The 22,047-nt window shown below is 40.9% G+C and overlaps 2 protein-coding genes across 2 annotated transcripts; one reads left to right on the forward strand and one right to left on the reverse strand.

Moving 5' to 3' along the window:
- Window positions 1-3,335: 3,335 nt before the first annotated feature.
- Window positions 3,336-20,918, forward strand: METTL9 (methyltransferase 9, His-X-His N1(pi)-histidine). The gene is made up of 5 exons (XM_066560892.1): window positions 3,336-3,587; window positions 7,124-7,314; window positions 9,517-9,726; window positions 10,146-10,330; window positions 20,186-20,918. Exons 1-5 carry the CDS (start codon window positions 3,414-3,416, stop codon window positions 20,389-20,391), a joined length of 966 nt encoding a protein of 321 aa, XP_066416989.1. The 5' UTR covers window positions 3,336-3,413; the 3' UTR covers window positions 20,392-20,918.
- IGSF6 (immunoglobulin superfamily member 6) lies at window positions 13,145-19,493 on the reverse strand. The gene is made up of 6 exons (XM_066561078.1): window positions 19,366-19,493; window positions 17,418-17,765; window positions 16,410-16,516; window positions 15,335-15,388; window positions 14,660-14,743; window positions 13,145-13,544 (listed from the first exon to the last, which is right to left on the reverse strand). The coding sequence occupies exons 1-6, from the start codon at window positions 19,430-19,432 to the stop codon at window positions 13,506-13,508; spliced, it is 699 nt and encodes a 232-aa protein (XP_066417175.1). The 5' UTR covers window positions 19,433-19,493; the 3' UTR covers window positions 13,145-13,505.
- Window positions 20,919-22,047: the final 1,129 nt, after the last annotated feature.

The raw sequence follows: 22,047 nt of genomic DNA on the forward strand, positions 1-22,047 counted from the left end.
AGTCAATCCCAAAGAGGACTGGAAGGGTGCTCTAAATTTGGGTGGTGGTTTCCTCTGGGAATAGAAGGTTGGCACTGTGCTGTGACTGACATTGCTTATTCTCCATTTCTCTGTCACCCACTAAACTTTGTTATCTTCTGCTGAACCTACATGATTGGTTTTGGCTGTGAATCAAGTAAAGGATGATCAAAGGCAAAAGTTCAGTGTCTTACAACAGCTGGTTTCCCTGCTTTCTCTCCTTATTAGCCAGCAGTATCTGAGCTTGAACTCCCACTGCTGGAAAAATGCCTCAATTTAATCTGGATAATTTAAGAGTGTCTAAAATAGTCTCACAACTGATAAAGAGGCTGTAAGTGTGTGTATAATATAAAATATGAAATGCTGTGGCAAGCTGAGAGGAGGAGAAATGTGATGCTTGAATCCCATTCTTAGAGTTTCTCTATAAATTCTGAGAATATGGAACTTAAAACACTGAATTAATTTTATTTATTGAAAATCAATAAGCAGAAATGTCTGCTAGACTAAAAGGATGTTGTCCAATAGACACTAAAGAATGTTAGTCTAATACAGTAGTAATATAATATATGGTCAGTGATAGAGTGAAAATATTGAGTAAATGACAAGAAAGCATATTTAATTTTAAGTGAGGAAAAATGATGTTTTGTGGAGCTTACATGCCCACTTGTGTTCTGGTCTTGTACAAAAAGACCTTCCCAGTCTCCTGCTGCCCTGATTTTGAAACTGCTCAGTAATTCATGGATGTTCTGTGTTGCCATGGCTGGGAGGAATGTTTACATTTGGATCCAGCTCTGAAGCCTAATGGGTGCTGTCAGGAAGACAAGCAGGAAGGGCAAGGAACACTTGAGATAAGGCACATCTCCACAAGTACTTCCAGGCACTTCCTGGCATAACTAAGCCAGCTTGTGGGGGGGAAGGCTCAGTAGTACAAGCAGGCAAAAGAATTCAGCTGGTTTGGTAAAGGAACACACAGCTGAGATTGGGGGGACTTGGCCTGAAGGTCTGGGGAGACCCCACAGCTGGGCTTCCTGGGTTACCTGTGGGGAGAGGATTTCAGATATCTGGGTTTACCTTAAAGACCTGTTTCTGGTAATCCCTTTCTTGCTAATGTTTCAATACTAGAAGGGAAAGTTCTTTTATCACTGCATTTGATGCCTTGAGAAGGCTGACCTAGAACAGAGAATAGATGGAGTTAAAGAATAAAGTAGGGATTTATTAGGAGGCCTCAGTAAATCCACCTTGGGCAGCACAAGAGCTCAGCCAGGCAGAGCCCTGGTTCACCCCAGGTGAACCCAGAATGGTCACAAAATGCACGACCAGTCATGGGGTCTCTCAGTTTTATAAGTTCTGGTTCATTTGCATATTGGAGTTAATTGTCCAATTCCAGCTTTAGCTTATGAAGTCCCATCCTTCTTGTTTTTCTCTCTTCAGTCCACATTGTTTCTGCTCCTGGGCCTGAGATTTGGATCATTTGTCCTTGGTCCTCAGCTAGAGAAGGAAATGTTTTGTCTACCTGCTCTTTGAAGAGAGTTTACCATCCCCTGATATGAACCCCAGATCCACACACTAAAGCAGTAAAAATCTGAAAAATATAAAAGCTAAAACCTGAGGCATCACATTTTATTGGGAAAATTGAGGATTCACACCATAGACTACACGAGGCTGTGCAGCCAGGCCTGCCCCTGAGGGGGCAGCACACAGCAACAACGGCTGGGTTCAACCCTTGGGGTGGGTTTGGGACCTTTTCTACTCCAGGAATTCAATTGATTCTAGAAATTTTCCACCAAGACAAAGAAAAAATGTTCTCCAAATGGTGGAGCAGAAAGTAGAAAAAGTGATTCCATTATTTATATTTTCCCAGCACACTAATTGAATGACAAAGCTTGCTTTCCCCACAAAGGGTTTGCTGAGGTTGTCCAGCAATTGGTTACAACTCCACCAGCTTATATGCAAATGACTATAGATCAAAATTATTACTTAAATATGCATGAATAGTGAGTTCTTTATGGCTTGTCAAGAGAAAAAAATGCTGAGTATATAACTACTGCATCAGAATATTAATGACAAATGTAACACTGGGTAGGAATTTTGAAAAATCCCATTAAAACACACCCAGGTTGTGTGCTAACGGTGCAAAGACAAAAGCTAGCAAATTTCTTGATTTATTTGGCATGCAATCAATTATCTGTATTTTTTAATGTGATAAAACCAAGATATGATTCCCTGTGAACAACACATAACTAACCTGAAGTAATTTTATTTACTGGTTTATAATATTGTGAGCAGATGTCTGTTTAAAAAGCAGCAAATTTATCTTTTGTCATTTTGGATTTTGATTACAAAGTTGTCTTATTCCTGGAGGGAAAAAATAAACTAGTCTGTCTATACAAATAAGAAGAGGCATGGAAAGGAGAGTCTTAATCCCAAGCCAAATAAAAATAGACCAAAAAGGCATTCTAGCCCATCTAGCTATTGGAGAGAGAAAAAACCCCTAAAAAAAGCAAACAGTCTTCAGTGGAAAACTGTCTAAAGCTCTCAAGTCAAAAACCTTCCTCAAGGGGGTTAAACATCAGTGAAAATGAACTGCACACAAAAGTCCTCTGGCAATATGCTGTCATTGCTCTGGTTTTGCTCATTTCCCAGGACAGGCAAGGTTGGATGTGATCAGTGCTTGATCAGAGGAGGTTCCAGGTAAAAGCCAGGATCTCAGAGGTGCCAGTGCCACCCTCCCCAGGCCACGAAGGCGCTGGACCCGCCATCAAACCCGCTCTGAGGGCTGGGCCCCGCTCTCTGAGAGCCCCTCACCAGCGAGATTCGGGCCCAGCCATCAAACTCGCTCTGAGGGCTGGGCCCCGCTCTCTGAGAGCCCCTCACCAGCAATGTTTGGGCCCAGCCATCAAACCCGCTCTGAGGGCTGGGCCCCGCTCTCTGATGGCTCCTCACCAGCGAGATTCGGGCCCAGCCATTAAACCCTCTCTGAGAGCCCCTCACCAACGAAGCTTCGCCCTCGCCGCTCTGCGCACGCGCGGCTGACAGGGCGGTGCCGAGCACGTGCGCCAGCGCCGCCGAGGCGGCCTCCGCCCGCCCGCCGGCCCGGGGCGGGGACGAAGGAGGAGCCCGGCTGAGGGGCCCGGCCGAGCCGCCGCCAGCCCACCCTGCCCGGCCCCGCTCCGGTTCGAACGCAGCGCGGCCCCACCCGGCCATTGGCGAGGGAGAGGGAGGGAGCGGGTGTGCGCGCCAGGCCCCGGCGTGTCGCAGCGAAGGCGTCCGGGCGGGCCCCGCTGCCGCGGCGGCGCGTTCCGCCCGGAGCGTGTGCGCGGGCCCCGAGCGGAGCCGCCGCTGCCATGGAGCGGGGGGGCGGCGGCGGCGCGCGGGGCTGATCGCGCCCCTTCCCCATGAGACTGTGGCTGTGCTGGCTGGGCTGCTACACCCTGGTCCTGTGGGTGCTGAGGAGGACGATGTGGGCTGGCCCGGCCCGGTACCTGCGGAGCCCTTTATCCAGGTCCCTCTACGTGAATATGATGGGCAGCCACCGCCAGCCAGCCCCGGGCGCCAGGGAGAACCACCAGGTACAGCCGCGCTGCCCGCCCCTCCCTTCCCTTCCCTCATCGTGCTGGGCTGGGCGGCGGGGGTGGCTCAGGGACCCCCCGCCCCCGCGGAGCTCCGCCGGGCAGGGGCGGGGGGTCCGCCGGGGGGGATCGGCGGGAGGAGCGGGGAGCTCGGTGCGGGCTGAGGGGGCAGCGGGCCGGGCAGGGCAGCGCAGACAAAGAGAGGGAACTGCTCTGTCCTGCGGTGAGAAAGTTGCCGTGCGCCCTCCCTGCGGAACGCGCCGCCGAGCGCTCCCGGGGCTGCGGGCTCGGGGGGCGCCGCGGGGGAGTCGCGGAGAGCCCGGCGGGGGGAGCAGCGCCTGTCCCGGCACCCGGAGCGGGGCGGGTCGGGGTCGGAGCTGCTCCCGGAGAGGGGCACCCCGGGCTCTGGATGGGCACCCCGAGCTGTGGATGAGCACCCCGCTTTTTTCAATGCACACCCCCGTTTGTCCGGTGAGCCCTGTGAGAGCGCTCCAGGGAAGTTTGCAGGTGCTGGTGACGGGGGTGGCTTTGTAATCACAGAGGTGTTTGGAATTAGTACTGGTGCATCTAGAGGAAAACAAAAAAAAGTGGGAAATGAGACTCCCACAGAGGCCTCGGAGCAGTAGGAGGTGGCAGACTGGGAATGAGTTGTTGTAATGTGATCCGACTGCGATAAAAGGTTAGTGCTGTGTTTGGGCAGTGTGGCCACATGGGTCGGTACCTTGTGGAGAAGTTAGGGGCCGTGCCCTTGCAGTGCAATGGTTATATGATAGATTTCATTTGGAATGCCTTCAGATCCGCACTATGTTTTGGCGAAATGCTGCTGAAAATCTGACAGGAGTTAGAAGGGCTAATTAAAAGTCTTAGTGCAGAAGGAAGCTGGCAGTTTAATCTAGGTTAAATATGCAGAACCGAGCCAATGAAGATGTAGTATAAGCACTTGAGGACTGCTGTACAAAGGAAGACCATAATTCTTCCTGCTGATCCATTTCTGCAGCCTTCTTAGTGCTCTGGCACTGACATCCAGAACCTTGTTGGGTGGATGTATCCCTGGAATTTAATGCTTGCGGTCTGCTGTTGGGATTATTCAGGACATAAGTACAAAGAGAAGCAGAATTCAGGTTTACAGGAAGAACTTCCTTCTGGTGAACAAAGAAAATCTGAAAGTCTTTTGTGTTGTTAAAAGCTGTAGTAGAAAGACAAGTCAGGGAAATGTGTTGTGGAGGTGCCTGTGTCATTCACAGGTAGATGGTCTGCAGTGGATAATCTCCATCTCTATTTTATTTGATCTAGATTTTAAATGTAGGTATTGATTATTTAATACATTTAGTAAGATTTATGGTTACTGAGTTTGTGGGGTAAGCAAGGGTTACGTGTTCAGACTGCTGGTACTTTGACTCTCTGTGGTTTTACTGACTTAACTAGTTTTATGTAAATTATCTAAAAGTAGTTTTTCATCCTTTTACTAATATTAGGCAAGAATTGCAATGTTTGTAATTTTTGTTATAACAAAGGTCTTAGTACAACAATCTGAAAATATATAAGAGATTGACACACACTTTGTCACATAACTAGTGGCCTTTCATAAGTTGTATGTGGAGGAAAACAAAAGCAGTTTCTGTTCTGATGAAGTAGTTCTGGAATTAAGCTGGTTTTCACCTTTTTTTTCTTTTCATTTGAAATTTACATTGGGGTTTTGGGGGGTTGTGGGTTTTTTTGCTCTTATAATGTGTTAGAATTTCTGTTATTCACCAGTGTTATACAGGTTATTGTCAATAACCTTATTGGCAAGATTAACCATGAGAGATCATGGAATCATTGAATCATTAAGGTTGAAAAAGAGTTCCAAGATCATCAAGTCCAACCTTTGACCAAATACCACCATACCCACTAAACCATATTGAGAAGAAGAAATTGGAGATCTGTGAGCAACACCTAATTTTTGGAAACAAACTTCTCTTAAGTTGTCACCATCATCCTTCTGCCAGTGGTTATGTCAATATTTGGAAGTCTTAAAGACAGGAATTGTAGGACTGTTGTTTTTCAGTGGAAGTGCAGGTGAGAGTTCAGTGCAGAGTCCTGAGGTGCATGAGCTCAGGTGTAGTCATGCTGCTTATGGAACCAAGCCTCTGTTTCCCAAGGCTTTGTGAAGGTTTTCTTCTGGGTTGAACCTGGCAACACATTGCAAAAGGCAAATCATCTGAGCCACTCCAGACCTGTTCAGTGGAGTGAGGCAGCAGCCTTGTGAGTGGAGCTGACACATCCCAGTCTGCTCCTCAGCTCCTTGGGATCATTTGCTTCTGCCACACTCTTGGAATTGGCTTCTGAATGAATGGACAAAGTACACAAGCTGCTGCTTTAGTGGTGTTTCAGAAGCCACTAAGGATTCCTTTTGGGAATCACTGGCCTATGCTGATTTATTTAACAAGTGCTGAGCTGCAGCTTGAGAAGAGACCTAAACTGGTGAATCAGCAGTTTTGGGGATCCCTGTGCCAGGCTCAGAGTCTGTGTTTCAGAGGAAAGGATCACTCCCTTGTTCTAGCCAGCAGTGTGTTTGGAAGTACAGTCCAGAGCCTAATTCTGCCAGAAATGCATCATTGTGCAGGAGGTTTTCAAACCTCACCAGGCACCTTTGCTGCTCACCTGAGGGGTCTTGGGTTCTCCCCTCTGCTTTGGGCCAGTGTTTGATGGAGCCCCTGCTTATGAATGTGGCATAGGGGCCCTGGGGCACTGTGTGCTCCCCTCTGCTGCTGGGGGGCTGCACGCCCTGCAGTAAGAATCCTGTCCCATTCCAGTGATGATTCCAAGTTCCACTGTGCTGAATAAGGCTGTGTAAGCCTGCCCTCAGTGAATGTTCCATTCCCAACAAGGCAAACAAACGTGATGGGATCAGGGTCTGAGCAGATGTGTGTTAAATCTTTGGGGAGTTACCCCAGCTGACAGTTTCTGTCCTTCCATGTGCATTTTTTACAAGGTTCTGCTCAAATACTACATCTCACTTTAGGGTACTTAAAGCTCCCTATCTGCACAATGAGCACATGCAGTCACATTAAGGAACATTATTGCAAGATTTAAGGGGGAGATGAGAGGGTGTTGGCTGTAGAGAATAGTTCTTAATGGTAGAAAATAGACACAATGGCATTTTATGAGAAGGACTGGCACTAACTCCATGTAAGTGTAGGAGAGTGAAAAATAATAGTGATATTCTTAATTAGAAAGAAATGTGATTTTTTTTAATATACCTTTTGCATAGAGGACCTATGTTGGCTTTCTAGGGAATTTACCTTGTAGATCTCTTCCAACTACAGGGTAATAATTAAGACAAAAGTTAAAACCACTATTTCTTAGCAAGTAATCAGTCCTCACTTTGTTCCAATTCTAAGTTAATTTAACCCTGAAGTTTGTTGGAAAGACTGTAGGAAAAGCTAAATTTTTGTATTTATGGAAATTGGTAATAATTTTGTATGTATTAATTTTGACTACTTCTGGGATTACATTGCTGAACTTTTAAAATGATCCTTTATCTCTTTCTCTAGTGGTATGTCTGCAACACTGAACAGTTGTCTGAATCCCTCCAGCCTATTTTTGTCCAGAGTTACCTTGACCAAGGAACACAGATCTTCTTAAACAACAGCATTGAGAAGTCAGGCTGGCTGTTTATCCAGCTCTATCACTCTTTTGTGTCCTCTATTTTTAGCCTTTTTATGTCTAGAACATCTATCAATGGGTAAGTGAAAAGTTGATCTTGGGTAAGCTAAAACAGTTTGGATTTAGAGTTTTCAGGTGTTCAGCCCTACCCCTTGATCTGCCAGCTTTTCAAAATGTATAATTTCCCTTTGCTGCTCTGTCAGATGTGAAATGCCCTCCTGTGTTCATCATTCCCAGCCCTCCTAATGATGAACACCATTTCCAGTATGGGGGGACATAGGAGGTAATTGCAATTAATACAAGGCAGTCAGAGGATTCTAATTGCATTTTAGAAAATTGTGTTAATTTTCTTCTAAGAGAGTGTTCTTTGTCTCTCCTCAGCTTTCTTCCCCCCTCCCACCTTGCCCTTTCCCTGCTGCCACATTTTTATCAGTTACTGTTGTGATTGTCCTGGTGGCTGTTTCCAGACTGTTCTGTACTGTACCTAAAACTCTTCCTGCTGGAGAGTGTCTGCCTGTCCATGGCAAATCATGGCACATTTCTAAACACTGCACAGCTGGCCAAGTGCTGTGCCTGGTAACACAAATGTGGACTAGTCCTTTCTCTTATTCCCTGAAACAATTCCACCTCAATTTGTGTGTAAGCTGCCCTGGAACAGATGACTTCTGAGGGAGCATATTTAGCTTATGAACCATCAGCAAAGCAGGAGAACATAAGTTGATAAAACAGCATTCTTCTATTCTTACTGCATCAGTTGCAGGGGAGTTTGGCTGCTCATGGGTGCTTTAGTATTTTTTTCAAACAAGGCAGGGCTCTTTTTTGCTCACCTTACCCCATTCAGACACGTTTAACAGCTTATCAGCTTTGACCTTATGAAAAATGTATTTTGTTACATTTAGCCAATTTCTCCACTATCCCCACCTCTGCACCTGCTACATACTTCTGCACAGTCTGATACAAAATAGGAGCTGTCTACTGGGGCTAGAAAAATAGTCTTTTTCCTTATTTTCTACTCAGATGACTTTATGGGCTTCCCTGTGGTGTTCTTAGTTATGTGTAGCTTTATATAAAGGTTCCTTTGGTCTCTTCTTCCTTTCTCTTCCATTTTTTTTTTTCAAAGGCTCTTCAGGGCTTTGAATAACACCTCATAATGCTGTTAGGAATAATAGCTATGAGCCAATTATACAGTGTGGACTGACACATGTGTGCTGCAAGCGGGCTCTACTTAAATTGGATGTAGTGTGTTTATTTTTATATATTTGATGTCCTGCTTAGTTTCTTCTCTGTGACTTTGTATACTCTGTCCTTTTTGTTTCTTTGGGTTTTAGTAGTCAGTCTTTCCTAGGCCAGCTCCTTTTCACTTTTTTTATTCTTTGAGTCTTTTTGTCTCTGTTTACCTTTTTTCCTGTTTGCTTTTTTTTTTTCCTGTTCATTGTCTTTAAGTTTAACCTGCTATCCAACAGGAGTTTAAAGAATAGTGTTTATCTACCTGCAGTCTATTAGTGACCAGTTCTTCTTCCTCTGCCTGTTCTTCTAACTGTTTCATCATTGAATTCTGCAATGACAGCTGAAACGTGTCACTGTGTAGTCTTCAAACAGTTATGGGCGGGTATGGCATTGACTTGATCCAGAAAGAATCCAACTGTCACCTCTACCCAATTCCTTAATGAGTTGTCTATTTTCTGTTCCCCAGCTTTTCATGTTGAATGCAGGATCTGCAGACAGCAGCAAAAGCCATTGTAACACAGAATTTTAAAAAATCTCTTTTGCCCCTCCAGCAGCGTTACCCCCGTGCTTTCTTTAAATCTGTTTTCTGTCTTCCCTCCTTGTTCCACACCCTATTCCTCATTCATTGTGCATACTTGTGTCTGCAGCCATTTTATTTCCTCTGTTATTTTATCCTGTTGGGTTTTTTTAAGGTAGGTAGCAGAGATTCAAATCTGCAGATGTGACAAGTAAGATTCAGTCTTTATCTTTCCTACTCTTTCTCTTCCCCTTTTTTTTTTTTTTATGCAATCATTTTCTTGAGCTGCACCCCATGAGCTCTTCCTTACCTAATCAAATTCCTTCTGGAGTCTTAACCACTGTAACTGCATGTGGCTCTGTGTTTGATCTCTTACAAGTGCAAGGCAAGTTGAACTGGATTTAAAATTTATCTGAGCAGTGACCTTGTCTACTATTATGTATCACTGGTTCCTGCCAAAGCACATTCTAAATTTCTTCACTGCCTGTCCTATTAAAGTTTGTACAAAATTGATTCTTTCTTGGTTTTACATTTTAGGCTGCTGGGAAGAGGCTCAATGTTTGTGTTTTCCCCAGAACAATTTCAAAGACTGCTTAAAATAAATCCTGAATGGAAATCCCACAGACTTCTTGATTTAGGGGCTGGAGATGGAGAAGTCACTAAAGTTATGAGTCCTCACTTTGAAGAAATCTATGCCACTGAATTGTCTGAAACGATGATATGGCAGCTTCAGAAGAAGAAATACAGGTATTGACTGAATAATTCCTACATCCTTTATATCAGAAATTACAGCAAGCAATCTATTTGTAATTTAATGAATGTTCAGTATTTTCAGTTAATTCCTTTATTGTTTGATTGTTATGGAAAAGGTTAGCCTGTACAACAGCAGATGTGATGATCCCTATTGCCAATGTTGGTTTTTGTCTCCTTTATTACCTGATGTTTATCAGACAGTATAAAGGTTCATGGGGCTGGACATGCAGCCATGGTGATCATTGATTAGGTTTCCTTTTCCAAAAGACCAGAAGGGATCAGGTCTGTCTCTTCTCTAAGTGGTTGACCTTACCTGCACTATCAACACGTCCACGGGGAATTTTTCTCTTCAGTAGTTCTGTCTGAAATCAGCTTGTTTTTATTTAACAGATTGTATCTCTTTCCTTTCACAGGGTGCTTGGTGTAAATGAGTGGCAGAACACAGGATTTCAGTATGATGTTATCAGCTGTTTGAATTTGCTGGATCGCTGTGATCAACCACTGACTGTATTAAAAGACATTAGAAGTGTACTGGAGCCAACCAGAGGCAGAGTCATCCTAGCACTGGTTCTGCCTTTTCACCCCTATGTGGAAAATGGTAAGTGCACAGATTAACAGCTGTTTAGGAAGGTAAAGAAAACATTTGTAGGATCTAGTACTCCCAGATTAAATGTTTCATAAAAGACATGTTTGTATTTGATTTTTTACTAATAACTAGTAGAAGGCATGTTCAGAAGTATGAAATCATAGGCAAACAGGCCACATGATGTAAGCTGTTTTGTTAACTCCACAGAATACATTGCTGACACCAACAAAAAGCTCAAATATTGAAGTCACAGATCCTGTTTTGCAAATGACCACATTTCAGCTGTGTTGAGCAACTTGGGAAAACTGGTCCCTGATTAGGGCCTTTTACCCCAGCAGTCTCTAGTGACTAGTTGAGCAAAACCACCAGAACTGTCTAATGCTGAATACAGCCATTCAAGTCAAGCTGTTTCAAGTGTTTCAGATGAATCCCACCTAAAAATCCATAAAAAGATAGCTTTCACTTTCCAGCATGAGGTCTCAAAGTAAAATATGGACCCCTACAAATATGATGTAGCAACCACTATTAATATTGTATGAATTTACATTGTACTAGTATCAGGAATAAAAAGGTAAAATTGAGTGCCAAAACTCAATTATTTACCCTACTTGGAATTGTAAGAAATATATGAGAGATTTTCAGATGCATCTGTCCTTATGAGTAAACTTCTCAAGAGACTAGGAACCTTTTTACATGCCTGTGATTGTGGATTCAGGTTGAAACACCCTGAAGGTGGTTTGAATTCCAAGAGGCTGATGTTCATCAGTCATTGTTCTGGTTCTCCTTCAGTGTTAAGACTTGTCTGTGGAAGGGCATGGATGCCCAGAAAATAGAGAACTAATCATGTTCTGGCAATCACAAATGCATCAAACTGAATCTGGTTTTCTCTTTTTGCATGCTAGTGGTATTTTGCTGGGAAAAGGGAGAAAAATAAGTATAAGAAGTAATGCCATCAGGTGAAGAATTATTTATAATACAGTATTTGAGCTTGTAATTTTGTAACTATTTTGAAAAGTAGTGTGACTTAAATTAGATTTGGTGTTTTACTTAGGCATCTGTAAAGTATTTCAAGCATATTTGGTTACAACTTATTGTTCCTATAATGTGGAACAATGTGGCTTCTCCTTGTAGAAATCCTTTACCACTGTTTGCCACAATTATGGATATGGACCCATATAAACTGTTAACAGTGCAGGTTAGCACACAGAAAAGTTACAGCTTTCCCACTGAAGATCAATTTAACTGTGGGCTAAAGAAACAGACTATTAGCTGCCAGACTGTCTTCATGATGCAAAAACCATTTTAGAATTTCAGTGTTTTCATTCAGCTGTTCTACATGATGCATTTTAAAAATAGATATGTACATATGTTTTATATATAACAAAATTATACTTGGAACATTCAAAGAGGAGAACATTCCAGAGCTCAAGTAACTTCTTGTAGCAGCTCATTAAAACCAGCTTGGACCCATGTAGTGAAACTTTTTAATTTTGTAGAGGGAGAACAAATGGAAAAGTGTTGGGGCAGGTAAGGTGTTTGATCCAGTGATAGATCCACAGATTGAAATGGAGAAATTATTTTAATCAAAATGAGATATATGGGTTATTACATGCAGTATAGTGGGATGGTAATGGTGGAAGCCGTCTATGTGAATAACATAAAACCTGCTCTAAGAGAACAAAGCAAGGTGGAGAAGAAATTAAAATACAGATCTGTGCTCACTGTTTGTGGGATGACAGTGACACCTAGAGTCCAGAGGAGCTCAGTCATAAATTCTCTCTGGGGTTTTCCAGTTTTATTTCAACATGCAGGACAACCAGGACTGCAGTTACTGCAGGTGTCTAAATTTGGCAGGAGAGCCTGGTGAATCATCAGGTATTAGACCAGTCACTAAGAACAAGAACTACCACAACTTCATTTTTAATAGGTGCCTCACAGAGTCATATAAGAATCCTGTGTATTTCCTAATACAGACAGAAAAAAGTCATTATTGGGTAATACACGACTGGACTGGTGTAAGTTTCCCTAAAATAAAAATGTCATACCATACTTCAGAAGAAGTGAACACGGGGAACCTGGGAGTGTGAAATTTCCTTGTTGAACATGTTAATATCCTTGTAATGAATTGACAGGGATGAGAAGGCAGAGCTGTGTATTCTGTCCTCCTGAAATACCATTAATTGAGTTGGAAGCACAGCAGTGTGTGAGATGGACCCTTGCTTTGTCTCAGTTGTCAGTTCTCATCTTGCAGAAGTGAGAAATGCCACTTCATTTGTTAAACAAAGCCTTGCTTTATTTAAATTATGATCAAAGATGCAGCTGTTCTTTAGAAGGGAAAATTCCTGATTCCAGGAGGTACCTTGTAAAAGTGCTGATTTTGCAGATTGGCTAGGTAGTAACTGCTGAGAAAGATACTTAAAAAGTGTACTGGATAGTGTAGTTCCTTTTTGTGCTTGTGTCCATGTTGAACAGGTTTGAAAAGGCAAAACGTGGTGCCCCAGGTATTCCTGACTTGGGATGGTGGGACTGGGAGATGGGGGTTGTCAGCCTAGCAGGTGAATTTTAGTGTTGGAGGAGCAATGTTTTCACAATGGCAGTTACCTCCCTAAATAGGTTTGGAGGATGCTCCCATCCCAATGAGCTTTTCCAGGATAGTGTGTGTGTTTATATTGCCAGTGTTTTCTGCTTGCCTGTCTAATACACAGGTTTTGCTCTGTTTAAACTGTTCTAAGGCTCATTTACAGTTGATCTGGAAATGTTACATCAATAACTACCCCACTAACAGAAGCAAATCCAGAATTTTACCCATGAAACGAGTTTATTTTCTGTTGCTGTCAATTGTCAAACATCTTTCACATCCTGTTTTATGTAACAGGAATACATAAAAGTTCATGTAAAGAGAAGAAAAAAGAATTAAATCTAAACTAAAAATAAAGCATCAGCAGTTATCTTACAAAGATGAAGTCTTTTCCCAGGGTTCTTGGAAATGGAAAATGGAATTTGTAACACAGATGTAAGGTACAATGCACTTGCTTCTGGTGATCTGTATAGGAAATACTCCCAAAGAACACTGCAAGGTTTTCTCCTCTTCCTTTAAAGCAAAGAGGTCTGTGAAGAAGCTTAACTTCCTCACTTGCTCCTTTGCATGCAGGAGAACTGTTGAACAAATCTGAAGTGCTGCATGTGCTCATCTGTTCTGATAAACAGTGTCATCTTCCAAATCCTCCTAGGGACAGAAGTGTTTTGTTATTGAGGTGATTTTTTTTTTTTTAAAATAAAGGCAGAATTTCTTTTTTGAGGCAAACTCCATCCCTTTAGTGTTTCAGTAAAATCCTTTCTCCCCTCTTATCCAGTTGTTTTTGTCCATGTGGTATCTACAGGCTTCAGAATGTTTCTTATCCTGTTGGCTTTTCCTGATCTCCAGGGAGCTCAGGGGCAGTAAAACATAGCCCATATTTTCATATCTGATGGTCAAAGCAAGGACCAGGTCATGTCAGCAAGGACTGGCAGGCTTTCAAGGGGTAATTACAGAGGGAAATGATTGGAGCTGTATGGAAATAAATGAAGTGAAATGTATGTAGGAGAAGTGCTTGACTTTGGCCTGTGTGTCATTTGGGTCCTCCTTGCATCTCTGAATGATCTCTGTGCTTAGAATAGGAAAGAATTAACATTGTTTCTCAAGAGAAGCAATATTTTGAAGCAGTTTTCTTTGCTTGCAAATGTGTGTGATTTCTAAAGTTGTGTGGTTTGGTTTTGTTTTTTGGGGTTTTTTTAAATAATTTACATGGCATGTGTAAAATTATTGTCATATAAGACTTAATGGCATACATTTAGAATGATGAAATAAGTTGTGTGGCTTTACCCAGTGATGTTGAATACTTAATGTAGACTCTGTGTGTTGGAGGAAGGGAAATACCTTTAAATATATCACAGAGCTTTTATAATAGTTTTGTTCTGTTTCTGCCCCTTGCTCTGGGTTAATGGAGCAAGAGGAGCTGAAAAAACAATACTTTTCAACCATAACCTCCTAACAGCTCCAGGCATTTTCCCAAACAGTACAGAACCAGACCTCTTCTTGGCAAAAGAGAGATTTATGGCAGTTCTAATTTGAAATGTACAGGCACACATTTAAAAACGGGGGTGTGTGTGTCTATATCCACACACATGTGTAAATGTCTTGTATGCATATGGCCATTCAGAATGCTTTAGAATCTCCTTGACTGTCGTTCAGAATACTTGTTTTACATCTCTATCAACTTTAAAGGAAATACAGTAAACTCCTAAAACCTTCTGGTTTCCCTTTTTCCCCATAAATTTAGGTATTGGTGGGTGGATACTCACAGGCTGTTGTTGGTGTTGAACATATCTCTGCTTTTGAAGTTCTTGAGCGATTGCTTGAAAAATTTTTCGGCCGCTATTTATTTTCTGCAAATAATTTAAAATATTTTGGTTCAGTGCAACATTTTGAATTGGCGAAAACATCTTTTTCTACATTTTCTAATTTAGGTTTTTTACCTGGATATGTCTTTGGGATTGTTACTAAGTAGCATTTTAAAAACATACAGTTTGGCAAGCAGAAGGTTGTTAAATTACATTATTATTGCATTACCTAACATATACACCTTCTTTAGTGGCTCTTTAGATGCATGGATTCTGATTTTTATACAAGGATATGTAGTGGTGGAGGTTGTTGTTGATTGATAGCAAAACCTGTTATTGTCAGAAGTTTGAACAAAATTTACTTAAAACCTGAAGGAAACAGTGTGTTAGAGATGGCCTTTACAGAGATTAACTTTACCATGCATCCAGTGTGTTAAAAATAAATTCCTGATTTGTTAAAATTAGTTAAATATAAAGTGATAACTAATTTTGTACAAATCTAAAGTGAAGCCTTAGCAGCTCAGAGAGTCTCTTTAATAGAATCATCAATTAATCACAAATTTGATGCCAAATATACTCCAAAAAGACAAGAAGAAGCTCAGAATCACAGACAAAGCAAATAACATGGTAACATACACAGTTCTCTGTTGTTTGGTCTTTCCCACTTTTCTTTCGGAGCTTTGGTTTTAACTGGAGGGAGGGAAAATAAATGAAAAAGCAATTAAAATATAAGATGAGAAGTTAACAGAGTAGTAAAAATTGTTGCACTTTTGCAGTGTCAGTTTGTAGGTACGTGTTTACTAGATCAGCAAATACCATTGGAAAAATCAGAGAGCTTTTCACGTGTGTGAAGCCTTTTTCAGCTTCTGGTAGTAGATACTGCACGTGGTTTTGCTTTGAGCACAGTGGGATCTGCTTGAAACACTACTTAATTCTCAAAAATAAACCAATGGCATCACAGATCCACTTTTTCCCCTGAAGAAGGCTTGTTTAATTTTTCCCACTGTACTTTTCACTCTGTACCTTCTCTTCTAAAGAAAAACAAAAATGGAAAAAACAGTTCCATCTTTATGCTTAGACAGTAGTCACTACAGGAAAGAGTCATTTTACCATATCATACCAGTAAGGACTGGGAAGTCCTGATTCTCCTGTCAAAGCCTCATTATCATGTAAAAATTCCTGTTGTAGCTCTGTTTTTATCTAAACACAAATTTTGTTCTAGATTTAAAAAAACAATTACATAACTTTTAACATGTGCATTTTAATGGGTTTGTTTCTGAAAGCATAAAAATTTTCCAAGTCTCTGATATTTATAAATTTTACTAAGGTCTCTCTTCTGTACATGTATGAAGAGAATCAGTAGACAAGTGAGTAACTTTACTGCAGCTCATAAATACTTTTATATGAATTTAAATTATTATACTTTTACTGGAAATTTATACTCTCAGGATAATTATAACTTCAGAATACCTTTTATTTTAGACACTTTACTGAAAAAAGTAAATGTGGTTGCTGTTGAGAGTCCAGGTATGTGCCACACAGGAGTTCACAGATGTGTGTGTGCAGCACTTGGACTTCAACCAACCTCCTCTTTAAAACTTAACCATGATAGTTATGAAAGCTAGAAATGTGTTTTTATTCCCCTTATGGAGATGGTAAAACTGCATCGATTTACAAAATTAAGAAAACCAGAAGATCACTCTGAGCCTACCTTGTAGACCACAAAGGAAATGAGCACAGCAGAGCTGTACAGGAACAGTAAGGACGAGGCAATGGTCATGGAGATGAGTTTTCCATGGCTGAGCTGCTTCCCTGATCCTTTATTAAAAATAAGTGTTAGAATAAAGGGCAGTTAATTCACTTAATTTTTTTAAGACTCTGCATTCCAACCCCCTTTCTCTGAGGAATTAAAAAACCATATACCATTTTTCTGGGTAATTTTCAATCTAAATTCCTAAATGAGATCATTTTCCTTTTGTGCACTCATATGTTTGCAAGGGCAATGGAGACCTGTTAGTTTTGATTACAAACCTTTCCTATAGGGGTAGAAAGAGAATGGCATCCAGTGTTCTGCCCCTGTAAAGGTATATCTGAATAAAGCTCATAGACTTCTGTTCAGAAATGGAATTAAAGGAAGGAATATAAAGAAAGTAATAATCCAGCTGAGTGTTTCTGGTTTTTTGGGTTTTTTTTTCTTTTTCTGTTTTAGGCATGTAAAACTGAAATGTAGTTACTAAAGTTTCATCACTTTCTTAACTAGAGGCAAATGACACAAAGGTTTGGAGCATTCTTCTCAGGCTGGCAGTGTGAATCCCCAGGTCCGAGGCCCTGCACTCTCTTGGCAACTTCTACTAAATGTTGGTTTCTCTACTTCCCATTTTCTAGTAGATACTTCTTTCTGACAGCCACAAAGGTCTTACTGTAAGAGGATGTAGAGTGTGGTTAGACAGCAATAAGTGCAAAACTTCTTTCTTTTGTAGAATTCTAGAGTCATCTTCATATGACAGAACAGCCTAATTAGCAAACGAGGTTGAGATGCTTATTTGTGGAATCCCTCTGGTTTTACTAATAACATCTTAATATAGCCATACTACTCCTAATGGGTTTGTTGGTATTTCCATCTTAAATGTCATTCTTGAAAGTATAAATAGGGAGAGTATTTAGAAGAGATAATTTATTTCTTCTAAGATGCTTCATTAAGAAGGAATAATCAACTGACCTGTTACTGTTAGTACTGTTCCATCTCCTGTTTGTTTAGAAAAGGGTGACTCTGAGTCTGAAAATGCTATTCCACAGATATAAACAGCGCTGTCGTCTTCAGTCAGATCTTTTATCTGAAGTAAGATGTTGGTTCCTGATGAATGTACTTTATACTTCTGATGATCTGTGCAGCCAGGAGTACACAAACCCTGATGTGTATTAGTTAAAAAGCGAAACCACAGAACGTCAGGTTGGGATGAGGAGCATCCAGAGGCAGAGAAGGAGCAGGTGAGGGACACGTTCATGGAGGAGTCAGCCTGCTGAAACCTGGGCTGTGCCACAGTGACTCGGCAGTGACCTGCAACACCTGCCAGGAAGGAACAATTGGTGCTGTGAGGGACAGCTGAAAAGCCAGGTACAGTCTAAAAAGAAAAAACAACTACTTTTGGTTCATTCAAGGAAAGGTGGGCAGAAAGGAAGAAATCAACTGTGTTTCAAACTTGAAATGATTAAGGTTGTTTTCAGCGACCTTTGTTTTTAGATAGTTTTTACAGCTTGCACATAGGCAACTTTTAATTTAACACTTTTATCTGCAGGGTGATATGCTTGCCTTTCTATTTTTTGACAAAATAGGGAAGATTGACAGATCCAAAGCAATGTGAATGTTTCTTTTGGCACTGGAGAAGACCAGAAGAATACTTTGTGCAGTTTCTAGCCTGAGATTTAGTGCTGCATGTTTGTAGGGGTACTGGCCAGTGGGGGTGGGTGTTGTGGGACATAAGTTGCTCAGGGGAGCAGTTCTGCAGGGCTTTCTCTCTCCTCCACTGTTCCTGGTCTGAGTCAAACCAGACAAGCTGAGGGCAGGCAGTGGAAATGTCATTAATCAAGACATTTATAATTTAGCAACTTCATAACATTGATTAGAATTCACAATAGTTCCTAGACATTCTTCCACTTCATCACATATATTGACTCTGGGTTTCTAAGAATAATAGTGCTTGTTAGTCCTGACATTTAAAAATGTGTGCAGAGAAAACAAGAAGGTTAATCAGAGAAGAGCATTCTAATTAAGGAACTAAAATATGTGGTTTAGTATGACTAGTCTGGAAGATTTTTTTTAAGTCTTTATTGAAATCCATGTGAATTCTGTGTTAATATGTTTAATTTTATTCAAATAAATAGTGTAGTTATTTAAACTATGGCATTGAGCTTATTGCAGTGAGAATAAAGGGATATCTAAATAGCATCCTTTTCTGCTTGTCAGAAAATAAGAAACTAGAGGATAAATAAACAGACATCTCTTAGTGTACTGCTGAGACACAATTTGTAAACCCGCCCATGGTGAACAACAGCATTGTCCCTTCACCATTTTTCTCACTAAATCCAATCAGATTCAGTGGCTGTGACTTCTACAGGAATAAAGTGAATCTGATTCTGTGTCAGGTCCATACCAGAGCCATTCCACAGCAGCTACAGCAATCTGAAGATTGTAAGTTGTGGTTGTACTTGCACCCTGTTTGATGAAAGGCAGCAGCTCGTGCTTCTGCAGCTGATCCCTTCTCATTTCCACCTTATCCACGGGCTCTGGTGTCCTTGCAGAGCAGAACTCCATGGCCTCAGGTCATGGAGGTGCTGCCTGCTGAACTTCCCAAAGCCTCCACCCAAACAAACACAGTTGCTCTGAGACCAGGCTGCTGCTGGAGTGTTCCAAGCAGGGAAGTACAGCAGGATTTGACCCAGAAATTACAGGTTACAGCAGCGTTTCAGACTTTTGGAAGAAAAAAGCATTTGCGAGCAGTTACGTACTTTGGGAGTTATATGACAACAGCAGAAATTAACCTGATTTTCAGCAAAACTTTTAACTGCTTTTCTTTTGTAGCTCTGCTGCAAACCATAACCACAAAATTCTCAGTCTTGTTTAACTGCTGTTAAGTGAGAAAATGTAAGAAATTTTTTGAAATTCTTACCAGCACCATACAGGATCCAGTCAAACGCCAGCATTAGCACATTTTTAAATTTGTTGAAAGATGCCATTTCTTGTATCTCTGTGGAAATGAATCTTCTTGAAGGAAGAGGAACTTAGGAAATGTTTGGATTTGCAGAACTGTCTTAATCACAAGATGTAGAACTTCCTGTTTAGAAGGGTGTTTACTACTGCATTTAGCAAACTGCTTAAAGGTACAGAGCAAACCAGAAAGCTTTTGTTTGTTGTGGATGACATTACTTGGAAAATGAGTGAAGAACTTTAAATTCTCAATTCCTGAGAGTTGTACCTATAATCCTTCAGATTATTTCATTGGATATAACAAATAACAAGACATTTTCCAGCATGCTACTTAATCAGCTTCTTAATTGTGTGTGACCCCAAGCAGCCTTTAGCAGATCAGCATTTGTGGCCACTGAAGGCACAAAGTAGCCATCCACTGTAATGTGGGTGATCTGCTGGTGGAAGCTTCACAGCAAATCATAGTTTTCAACTTGCTGACTCTAATTACTGGGATTACCTCTGTGCCTGTCTGCTGGACACCAAACTCACTAATGGCAGTTACCTTTTAGCCACTCCTGGCACTTCTAGTTAAAAATGTAACAAAAGATAACCTTAAAGAAGCTGCTTTTGAACAGCAGGGATAAACTGGAACTGATCTTGCAACAGGTCTATGAGTGGTGTGGCAACCTCGTGTGGGGAGTGGAATGAAACATAATTAGTGTAATTATGCATTCTGTACGAAAATACAGCACACAATAAAGTTTTCTTTATAATGAAACAAAGCTGTTCTGTTTTCTCAGTAGGTGGCAAGTGGGAAAAGCCCTCAGAAGTTTTGGAAATCAAAGGGCACACTTGGGAAGAGCAGGTGAACAGCCTGCCAGAAGTTTTCAGTAAAGCTGGTTTTGCCATCGAGGCTTTCACCAGACTGCCCTACCTCTGTGAAGGTGACATGTACAATGACTACTACGTGCTGGATGATGCTGTCTTTGTCCTCAAGCCAGTGTAAGCCTGGGTGAAGTAAAGCTCCACAATCTAACCCAAGAAACAGCCTCTGAAAGAGGATTTTGATTTATGGTTACTTAAAGGGAGGGAATTTTGGGATTGCCGTGCTAAATAAATACCATGTAAGAAATTTAAAGGCCAAAATAATAATGTATTTCTTTGTAGTGTGATTAGGGGGGGGAAGAAAAGGTTGTTTTTTAAATGGACTCCTCAGCTGAGTATTTCTTTTTTACCAGCTCTTAAACCAACATTGCATTCTGCAATCCAGCAGCAATGGGGGATATTTTTTTATAATTACCTGCAACAGGGATCATATACAAACAAAAGCAATAGTCTTTATAATGGTGCAACTGATACAGTGTGAACTGTTGTGAAAGAAATCAAGCAAAATCTGGCAATAAAGTTATCCATTCACTTCAAGCCTTGTTGAATAAAACTGTTGAAATGGATAATCTTCCATGCTAAGCTAAGTTTCTCTCTTACTGTCATTCTTCACGTTTTTAATCATGCTAATAAACTTTTTTGAGATGACTTTTGCATTAATTTTTGTGTTCATTTTTGTAACCATAGCCATGCTTGTCTGCAGCAGCTGCTCTTTGTGTTGAGAATCAAGCTTTCAGTAGCAACACAACCTTGCATTTATTTAAACAGCATTTAATTATTTTTAATGGGATAAGAGTGCACAAAAAATGTATCACTTTTGGTTGGGTTTCCTTCATGTTCTTCCCTATCAAAGCCTCATAAATCCTCATTGTTTTTGCATTTCCCATTTTCCAGCTAAAGGGGTTATGGTAGAACTTGTCAAAACTGCACTTTTAAGCTGATGGCTTTAAAAACAAACCCTCTAAGCAAGTTGTTGCCAAATGTTTTCAGCTTTAAAAAGTTGCAGGTGGTTTCTTGCAAATTTTATGAGTCAAACTGCCTGTGAGGATCAGGCTGTAGGGGCTTGATCATTTTCATTTTAGCAAGCTTGAGACATTTTCCTTTCTTCAAGGGCACTAAATTAATGCTATTTATTTTAACATGTCTTGTTTTAAAAACTGTCTAAGTGGATAATTTCTGGCAGTTGGGATATAACTTCTCTTTAAAACAAGAGACATCATAAGTAGACCTGGCAGATGCATGTCATGCAGTGCTTGGATTGCAAGTGTGAGAGAGCAGAGAAGCCTCAGGTAAGTAAAGTAAGAACTGACTTCTGTTGCTTTTGAAGTCTTAAAAGGTTGTCTGTTGTGGGTTTTTTGGTGGTTTTTATAATTAATGGTGATTTTATGCCAAGTAGGATGCTTAACGATGTCATTTTAGGTTTACCTCAAGCTGATGGTTAATGATTTCTCCTGCCAATTTATTAGCTTTTTGTTGTCAGTCATTTTTGTGGAATAGTATTCTGTAGTAAAGGGCAAGGGATGCTGTAATTTCAAATTACTTCTCAACAGTAATTTAGACTCAGTGTTATTCTCATTTCAGGATGTGCTATTGCATTTTGGCACATAGTGCAATCAGATTTGTCTGTTGGGAAAATGAGCTATGTATGCTCTGGACTGAATCCATTAATTTATCTTCTGCTACCTTCATTTTATACTCATCTAGTAGTGGGAAGATGTTTTTTTAATGTGTCATTAATTTAGGTTAAGGTAGCAAATATGTAGTAAGACAAACTTTT

Source organism: Molothrus aeneus, chromosome 16, assembly GCF_037042795.1.
Source record: "Molothrus aeneus isolate 106 chromosome 16, BPBGC_Maene_1.0, whole genome shotgun sequence".
NCBI lineage: Eukaryota > Metazoa > Chordata > Aves > Passeriformes > Icteridae > Molothrus > Molothrus aeneus.